The following is a 9,684-nucleotide window of genomic DNA, read 5'->3' as shown; positions in this document are numbered from 1 at the left end:
ATTACACCAAGTAAAAGGGTCCCCAGTTGTGGTAATATCAGAAAGACCACAATCCTCTAAGGACTCAGCGAAAGCCGATATTTGAGATGCAACTCGTACCTGACCACCTGATTTTTCTGATTCATATAGATCTCATTGAAGTCCCCACCGACTAACCACGGTAGTGATTAAGTTCATGAATACCTGCAAGCCGCTTTAGAAGTTGCCACAAATGGTTACGTAATGCCACCTTCTAATTACCATAAAATCCTGTAAATCGCCAAGGAGCCAATCCATTATCAACTAGACAGTCAATATTCCCATCTGAGAAAGATTGAATTATTCAGGTTTTACTATATGTTATTATGATTTACATTTCCGCTGATTATGGATATTAGCTCTGATTACTCTTAATATGATTTATTAAGTTTATTATTGCATCCTAGAACTATTTAACATAGACGTTCCAGATAAATAAGCCTTAAAACCTATATGTGAAATTTATTCACAGAGTGGTGCGACTAACAAACAATCAGAGTGCTGATAACATTAATAGTTAAATAAAAAATCATTTCCTTTTTATTTGTATATATATATATATATATGCTCTCATGTGTATATGTAATATAAACGTCGATATTGTGCAAATTTCTTGTGTCATAAAGATATAAAATTAGTCTTATGAAGTTGATTCATATAATTTAATTTTAGTGTAGTAAGTTCGGTTTTTTCAGTCTTTGCAAGTCAGTATATTCGGTGTTAAAAGAATGTTAATTTTTTTCATAAGTGAACCAAATATATAAAAGTTAAATAAACGCAATCGTTCGTCACAAGCACTTGAATCCCTATGAAATAAACAAATATACATTCTTTGTTTATGTAACGTCCCGAAAATTTGAAGGTTCACGTAAACCACATGCATACAAGTTATTAAATTTCTTTGGTATTTTATTAAATTGTTTTAAAGTTTTAAATGAATTTTTATTTGATTAATTTGTGTTTAAATATTTTTATGCATTTTATGCATAATTCATGCATGGTAGAATTTAATTCATGAAGTTTTAAAGGTCATTAAAGATTTTTAAGTTTCATTTCGCGTTCGAACGAAGAATGGAGACCGGAGAATTTTCAGGAAAATTATTTTAATTACATGAGTTGTTTTAAATATTAATTTAAGATGTTTTAAAGGTATTTTCAAGAATTGGGAATTATTGGGTATTTTACCCGCAAGATTTTTATTTTTATCGGTACGCAAATTTTATCAAATCGAGGAACTTTATAAAGGTTCGGCTAATGTTTTCAAAAAAGAAAAAAAAATTCAAAACAAAATATTCTTCAAGAGTGTGTTTGGATTTAATAGATCTATTTTTAAGTTTATTAGGCCTAAACTCTTTTAATTACTGTTAATTTAAAATAAATACCCATTAAACTAATTGTTAACTATTTTAAATCATTCCTATTTGACCCTATCCCCATTAGCACTCTTCCCCAACCCATTATCACTCTTCCCCAACCACCGACACCCTCTTCATTCCTCATTATTCTCTCGGTTCCATCCATTTCCCACCTCATAAAGCTGAAGGTTTCCTCGGTTATTCCTTGTTCTTGAAAAAGAAATCATTCTGGCACTCGTCTTCGATCTTCTAGCGCCATTTCATCTAAGGCACGTCATGTATCTTCTTTTACGTACGCATCATTCACGTCATATATGTGCTCTCATGTGTGTTATGTTTATGCATTTTTCAGTATTGGTGTAGCAAAGCTTTTATGCTCTTGGTTTGACATGAAAACCGTATGTTGTTGCATACATCTCACGTTTTTGTTACTGTGGTGTAAAGGGGCTGTTGGGGTCGTCGTTTAGGATATTTTATGTCAAGGAATCAGTTGGTACAGCTGCTGGAGTCACTGATGCCCGAGGCCGAGGGAGTGAGAGTTATAGGTGAGATCGGTGGTTCTTTGAAGGATGTCGAGTAGATCGAGAGTTGGGGAGGGAAGCCGCCGGCGTCGGGGTGATTGCAGGCTTGGGACCTGCCTCTGATGGGTTCGAACCATGATCTGGGAGAGCTCTAAAGCTGCTGGCCTGACCCTTGAGCAGCACGAACGAGTCTAGAGCAAAGGAACTCGCGGTGGGGGTGCTTCGGCTCCTAGCGTGGAGGCTTAGTGTGTAGGCTGCATGGGACTGAATCCTTGGGTTGGTTCAGTCTAGTAGTGTCCTAGGGTGATCTAGGAGAGGCGGTTAAGGGCTGGTTTGCTTGGTTGTGGACTAGGAGCGAAATTTCGGGGAGGTGTTGAGCTTGAGGTTCGAGTGGGGTTAAGGAATGGCACAGCCGTTTTCTGTTTTTGGCCGAGGGGTGTAGGGGTCTGGTTTGGATGTTCTTAGAGCCTTTTTTATGTTTATTAGGTGTAGGAAAAAGTTGGGAATAATTTGATTGAGTTTCGAGTCGATTCGGGTTAAAACCGGGACTTCGGTCCAAGTTTTAAAACAATTCGGTTAAGTTGGGAATTTGGCTCGAGTTTATGTCTAAGAATGATTTTAAATATGTTTTGGGACATTTTAAGGAGTTTGGTAAGCTTCGAATCAAAATAATGAGTTTTGGATTTATTCGTGATTTAGTCGCCGCACGAAACATTAATTAAAGAATTAATTGAAATGCCTAGATTTAAGCTTAAAAAAATTATGGAAAATCATATTTAAGCTCAAATAATAATTAGAAGTCTAAGTGTTTAATTTGGGAATTTTATGTAAAGGTTTGGTTTAATTCGGGATTAAAACGCATTAATATGTTATAGTTAAAGATTAATTTAAAAGTTATCGATTTAAGCCAAATAAAAATATGGGAAAATTCATGTAGGCTTAAATAATTATTTGGGACATGTTAGAGTCAATGGAATTAAGAAAATGTCAAAAAAAAAAAATGAAATTTCACGTCTAGGAGCAAAATGATAATTTTTGGGTTTCCAGGGGCAAAATGATCATTTTGCACTTGGGGGGAGATGTTGGTCATGGCAGCGCCCTGAGCACAAATTTATAATATTTTAAATGTTCATGCATCATGATCACGATTTTAAGATTTTATGAAGATATACGTCGCATGCTTGGATTTAAGAAAAATTGCATTTATTCAAGATTTTTATAAATGATGAAAATGATAATGTTTTGAATGATGGGAATTAGTTGTGGCTATCAAAGTATATGTAAATGGTTAAGACGTATATGTAAATGTTGATGATGAGGCTTAGGCACACTGGATGGGTGATCCTGTCACTGATGTCCGACAGCCGCCGGGTACCGTGGTTCTATGTATGATGGATCCATCGTAAATGATGTACGATAGTCACCTCTAATGAACGGAATTCACATAAGGAAATGATAAATAATAAAAGATAAATGATGAACGATGAACGATAAATGATAAATGATGAACGATAAATGATGAACGATGAGCTGTTTTGACACATCATGATTTTATACGAAACGTTTACATTATGTTTTTAAAGTTCATGAAAGGTATGTTGAGTATGGTATTTTTCACTGCTGTGTGCTATGTATATGTATTTGCTATTAACGGTGCATTGTGTGTTGAGTCTTTAGACTCACTAGGCGTGTGTGATGCAGGTGAGCTTAATGATGAGGAGACTGGAGGTGCCGAACTCTGAGTAGGCAGACCTGGTGCAGTGACATGACCCGAGGACCGCATATTTTCCTCATTATGATTTATGAGATTGAAAGGTGATAAACATTTTCATACGTCGATGATTTTAAGATTTTTATACGTTTATGTTCACGTATGATTTTGGATGTTTGGTTATTTTAGAATGCACTATTTTTACTGTCAAATATTTAAGATCATTTTAAATGTTATATTTTTCTGACAACGCATGAATGCGAAACTTTTGAATGCTATTTCGAAAATGGGAGCTTTAAAAAAAATTATTTCCGCGTTTTTAAAAATGAGTAGACGTTACAGTTTATATATTAGATTCACTTAATTTACACACAAAAAAAATTAGATTAGTTATTAGTTATTATGGTATATGATTAAAAAAAAAAATTGAATGTAAAATATAATAGAAAAGAGGATATATTAAATTCAAATTCAAAATTCACACGGATGTCAAAAATTTTGTCAACCTAATAAATTATGAAATTTAATTAATAATTTTATTATTTACAATTTGAAATTTAATTAATCAGAAGTAATTTTAAGAAATATTATTTTATTTTTTTTACTAAAAGGTTGAGAAATTATGGTAAAAGATCTAAAATATGAGAGTTAAAAAAATTTCGATTATAAGTAATATCCTGTTATTTAAAAAAAATTATAACATAAATGTTGAATATATTACATATAATACAGTAATTTCGTCAATTATATTTCATAAAAATTATATTTTTTTTAAAAAAAATCATGATATTAAATTGTGGATATCTCTTTAATAGAATCATATGAATAAAATAGAAATTTGGGTGTATTTATATCAAAAAAATTAAATAAAAGTGATAAAGATATAAAAGACAATTTAAAATTAAAAAGTAAAGTTGGAGTATGATCAGTAAAATTTGAAGTGTAAATTAAATAATTCTCTCCATTTAAAAATAGTAATAAACTTTTTATATCTGATAAAATATTTTTAAATGTGAAATCAAATTCTGAAACAATTATTTATTTTTTTTACCAAACACCAAACGATATTCTAAATCCATTAATTTAAAATCCCAATTCAAATTTCAAATCTCATTTTTTAAATTAAACCATTAAGTTAATATGTTTTTTTATAGTAACTATTATACAAATATATAATACAAATATATAATTTTGGGTTTATTTTTCTTTTTAAATATAAATATAAACTGCATAAAACACTTACAAGTCCTAAAGACTCCACAGATTGAGAAAGATAGAAAATGAAAGTATACCAAACTCACAACAAAGTTCTATCCCTTTCACATAAACCAACATGAAGTTAGGCTTTATCAACATACATGGTGGTGTAGTAAGATTTCTAGAAAAGGAACCAAACTTTACAATGGCGATGCTCTCAACTTAGATTGAGAAACGTCGTTTACCGATGAAATATAGCGAGTGCAGTGTTCAGTGTGCTATCCTCGCCTGTAAACTGTATTGTGCAATGTTCAGTATGCAGCTTCACCGAGTTCCGAGATATCCGCATTCTTTCGAGTTCTATCGACAGGGGCAATACCAAGAAGGCAAAAGAGCGATTAGATATGTTTCTGAAACAGTTTCAGAAAAGCTTGAAACCTCTTTACACGACAATAAACTAACTATTTCGTTGAACGCCTTATTATTGCACAAAATGCATTGTTCTGTGCGAGTCACGGTAGCGACATACTTTTGAGCAATAAACTCACAAGACAAACCACTTTCAGAAGCTCGTCCATTATAGCAAGAACGCCAAAGTTTAAGGTACTTGCTGGTTTCGTATCAACTGATCCATCAAGAATGATGTCTACTGCCAAATGACGAACCAAAATGTGCTTGGGAATCGCCAAGAAGTTGGAGCTTTATGGTGTCGGTTTGAGACGAGTGACAAACATCCACACATTCTAGCAAATCATCGTCGCATGTTAGCAATACCCATTCAGCATCGTCGTCCAAATACTTGAGATGGTATCCCTGAGTGTCACCTACACCAAATCTTCTGCAAATTTCATGGTATAGATCTTTGTAACCCCAAGAATGTTGGATCCGGAATCTGATCTTCTCTTCCCCAAAACTAACTTTAACTCGTGGACGGACTCTTTCTTGAGCTTTGATGCCGCCGCCAACCTGTGTTTCAGGACGGCTATTTTCTGGTTTAACAGTCACGTATAAAGATGCCTGGCTTCGGGATCTTTGAAGGAGCTTTTGTTCATCACTTGATAGATGTAAATTTGCATCACTTCTAGTCCTCTTGAACATGCCATCGGCGTTGTCCTTAAAGACTGATTCATCATGACGTGGAATGCGCAAAGATGATTTAGGCTGTGTTCCACCAGAACAAGATCCACTTGAGCCGGAACTTTGACTGGAAGAAGAAGAAGGTGACAGAGAGACAGCAGCTGGAGGGCTTGAAAGGAAGCTTTCATGATGTACTTCTGCAGGCCATACATGATCAGTAGATTCGAAATTCGAAAAATGGGTAGTTTTCGATGCATTTGGAGACGCCAGTTCAGGAAAGTTTGAGTAGAAAGATTCGATCTGCAAGACACCAGAGGCACCTTGGACAGAGTCAATCACACGTTGGATTTTTTGTAGGGAATGGCCAACTTTCTTGATTTTTCGAGAAGGCCAACGCTGTATTCCGTGCTGCCTGCATATCCTCTTCAAAGTTGTGGGGCAAACTGGCATTAAATAAAAGGGAAAAAACAAAACATTAAACACTAATTTACAAATATCATCTTTGATATAAAGAAAAATTACTCATCACTACAAGTCAAGGAAAAAGTTTATGCTCACCACCAAGATTCCTAGCAGCATCTTTCAGGCTACCGGCAAAATGTTGCCGAAGAACTTGCAATGTAATAGTTTTATCAGCTTTAGCACGTCTTTTCTCTTCAGTTCTGTTTATGTAGACCGAACTGCCATCACCAGAAGTAGATGGTTTCGTTACAAATGTGAAACCTTCTCTCGAGTTAGAATCAGGTGCCTGGCTGAATCTCATGGCTGGAGAAATTATCAACTCTTCATCTGGCAAAGTAAAATTTTCTTGCAACTCTTTGTCTGTGACAACTCGTAAAGTCCGGCAAATATTTCGTATTATATGCGACAAAGAAGTGAGCATTTTCTTCTGTTCTTCTAAATCCTTGCAATCTATAGGCAAAAAGAACTCCAATACAAAGTCCGCAGAACCTGTGCAAATACTCCTAAGTCGTATAGCAACAGCAGCTTGTAGTCCAAACATTCTTGCGTGGTGAGAAAGAGGGTATTCGGTCTTACTAAACGAAGTAACATCAGGCGAGAAACAGGGCTGATTAGTTCTAAACGCTTTACCAACTATGCCTTGACCTTTCAACAAGTGGTACTCAGAACAAGCTTCATGAAACCCCTGAATACGGGAATCGCCTATGTAACAAGCAGAATCTACAGTGGAGACACAGTTTTCTAGATTATCATCAGAGTGACGACATCCTCCTTTACCTTGCAAGATGCACGGAACCCATGTCTGAGCCAAAGGTAATCCATGTGTTTCACAGGCAGATTGAAGAACTTCCAAAATTTCCGGTAGTGCAGTTTGGTAAGATATATCACTTGTCTGCAAAAAAGAACCACAAATATCAGGGGCATATCAATAGGAATAGAACTTGACAATCATCTTCCTCAGCTAAAAAAATTTCAGATTCCAAAATGTTAGCTCTAAATTGTGGGGAAATACATATATTATGTAACCAAGTACCTTGACATTTTGCGCCACAGGAACTTCAGAAGTCCTGAGATCAACAGCCTATGCACAAGCAAATTATTTTCTTGTCAGAAAATTCAAATAAAAAAAAAAAGATTATTTGTTGAGTTGAATATGTATCTAACGATATACTAGATTAACAGCAAGATTTCAGCACTAATTTCATACAAAAGCGACATGAAGTTGAGTTATCAAATGTCTCGGATATGTATTTTTCAGTTGCTATAGAACATGGAACATAGTATAATAATGCTTGGATGATGTACCAAGAAAATACAGAAAAAGGCATAAAATCAAACCTCAAGAGCTTTACAGACACGTTCTAGCTCCGCACCATATTTGAGCTTGGGTGTTGTCAAAACAACTTCGATCACACCCAAACAAGTTCGACTACCTTGTTCCATAACTGGAACTGCAAGAGTACCACGAATATCATATTTCTGTGCATCAACAACTCTAGGATATTCGTCCCTTGTAAAGAACCGAACATCAGGAGTCCACTCAGGGATCTTATTCCGGAACACCCTACCAGGCAATCCAGCTTCTTTTGAACCTTCCTCGGTGGAGAATTGGTAACCCCTTGAAATCTCCCGATATTGAGCAAGATTTGGACAGTTGCGGTCGACGGAAACAAGTCGATCATTTGTAGTCAGCACACGTTCTCCATCTCTGTTCACGGGAACCCAAACTTGAATCAGCGCATCTTTATCCTTCGAGTAATCTTTTATATATCCAAGAGCCTGAAACAATCGGTCCATTATCGATGTCGAAGCTCTAGGCGCAATCCACAATCTTTTTCTTGATTCAACACCTTCAACCACATAGCTTTCGGGTTGCCCCAGAGAACCAAGTGCATCTTGAGCTTGACTTATGGATACATTCTCGGGGAAAGATGATCTTTGTCTCTCTTCTTTCGATGAGACCCGGCCAAATTCGACAGTATTTGCTTCTAAAGTCGACCATAGAAACGAAGGTTCAAAAGGTGAAATGGGAGTCGAAGCATCAAAACTTAGGAATTCGGATCCATGCGTTTCTAACCAACATCCTTCTAAAAACAGCTGGTCCATGTAATCCAGATCCATGAAAGAATCAGACGGAGAAGCACCCAACACCGAATTAAGGGGAAGTACATTTTCTTCCATTGCCCAGTCTTCCCACACAATCACAACTGCATCACATCCCATATTCAACAAAATTAGCCTCCACCATAAGTAAATCTAGACGCAGATGGGAAAAAAAAAAAAACACACGCACACACAATTAATTCACAATCAAATCAATCGGATGACCCTCTAAAGGTGTGCTTCAGACAAAGAACAAAGGATGTGAAACATCAGGAGAAACACAAGTACAACTAACTAACTTTCAGAAGATTCTTTACAGTTGTCAAAAGACATGACTCCATTCACCAAGATTCTTGTTCCCACCATTAAAACAAATAAACAACAGGGTTTCCATTAAAATCCAACAAAACCAAAAAAAAAAAAAAAAAAAAAGACCTTCACAGAGAACACTGCAAAAGATTTATAGCCAGCAGATAAAACCCACAAAAATGGAAAAAATAAACACCGAACAAGGAAGCATCAAACAGAAAGATTTGAGAAGCAACTAGCTGTGTGCAAAGATTCTTGGATATTCCAACAGTGGTTGGTTTATTTCCCGAATTCAAACCCCAATAATCGAAATAAATAAATATATTAAATTTCGTACACTCAGAAAAACTTGTGGTGGGCTGCCCGTGATTCAGGAATCTCAGCAACACATGTAAGCTGGGTAGGGCCTCAACTCTGAAAATTGGTTCTTGTGTATACTTACAAAAAAATTCCCAAGTTTATATTTTTTAACCAATATCAGAAAAACCAAAGCACGAAGAAACATCACAAACCAAGTCCCCGTGTCTCTCTCCACCCCCTCAGCTATATTATATACACACATATACACACATATATATATGTATTATATATTATGCATATACATAGAATATTATATTACCTGTACACAGCAGTGCTCAGCTCATGCTTGGGATCAATCGGCACAAGCACGTAATACTCCATAAAATGATAAATATTACAGTTTGGTTGATAATATTATTCAATTTGTATATAAATATAAATTAATAATCAAGATTCTCGTAACATTCAAGGGCCCCACCACAAAACCCGCCTAAGGAATCCAGCTACGGTCAACTATGGAGTAGAAGAAATTGTATGAGATAAAAATAGTGGACGAAATCATTTGATTTTTCCTCAAAAAAAAAGGTCGTTTGATTTTCTTTTTGAAAAAAAAAATTTTATTCTTATGATA

At 35.4% G+C, this 9,684-nt stretch overlaps 1 protein-coding gene across 8 annotated transcripts; it reads right to left on the bottom strand.

Annotated features, from left to right (window-relative positions):
• Nucleotides 1-4,902: 4,902 nt before the first annotated feature.
• Nucleotides 4,903-9,447, bottom strand: LOC140827568 (protein NLP5-like). 8 transcript variants are annotated; one of them, XM_073190272.1, is made up of 5 exons: nt 9,373-9,447; nt 7,680-8,548; nt 7,375-7,422; nt 6,438-7,233; nt 4,903-6,322 (listed from the first exon to the last, which is right to left on the bottom strand). In XM_073190272.1, exons 2-5 carry the CDS (start codon nt 8,520-8,522, stop codon nt 5,436-5,438), a joined length of 2,574 nt encoding a protein of 857 aa, XP_073046373.1. In that variant the 5' UTR covers nt 8,523-8,548; nt 9,373-9,447; the 3' UTR covers nt 4,903-5,435. The 8 variants fall into 8 exon arrangements, with proteins under 8 accessions (XP_073046373.1, XP_073046370.1, XP_073046372.1 ...); XM_073190269.1 differs by lacking the exon at nt 9,373-9,447 and adding an exon at nt 9,091-9,292 and having other exon boundaries at nt 7,680-8,597; XM_073190271.1 differs by lacking the exon at nt 9,373-9,447 and adding an exon at nt 9,091-9,292.
• Between the last annotated feature and the right edge of the window lie 237 nt (nt 9,448-9,684).

The sequence above is a fragment of the Primulina eburnea genome, chromosome 3 (assembly GCF_022965805.1).
Source record: "Primulina eburnea isolate SZY01 chromosome 3, ASM2296580v1, whole genome shotgun sequence".
Classification (NCBI taxonomy): Eukaryota; Viridiplantae; Streptophyta; class Magnoliopsida; order Lamiales; family Gesneriaceae; genus Primulina; species Primulina eburnea.
The sequence above is the reverse complement of the archived record's forward strand: the minus strand, read 5'-3'. Positions and strand labels throughout refer to the sequence as shown.

What these genes read in the sequence shown, in the direction of transcription:
- LOC140827568 (XM_073190267.1), bottom strand. Translation starts at nt 8,785, where the DNA reads ATGGAGTCATGTCTTTTGACAACTGTAAAGAATCTTCTGAAA. An exon ending in GTGTCTGTAAAGCTCTTGAG is followed by an intron (nt 7,423 to 7,679) that starts GTTTGATTTTAT and finishes GCTTGTGCATAG; the next exon opens with GCTGTTGATCTCAGGACTTC. An exon ending in CTGTGGCGCAAAATGTCAAG is followed by an intron (nt 7,234 to 7,374) that starts GTACTTGGTTAC and finishes TCTTTTTTGCAG; the next exon opens with ACAAGTGATATATCTTACCA.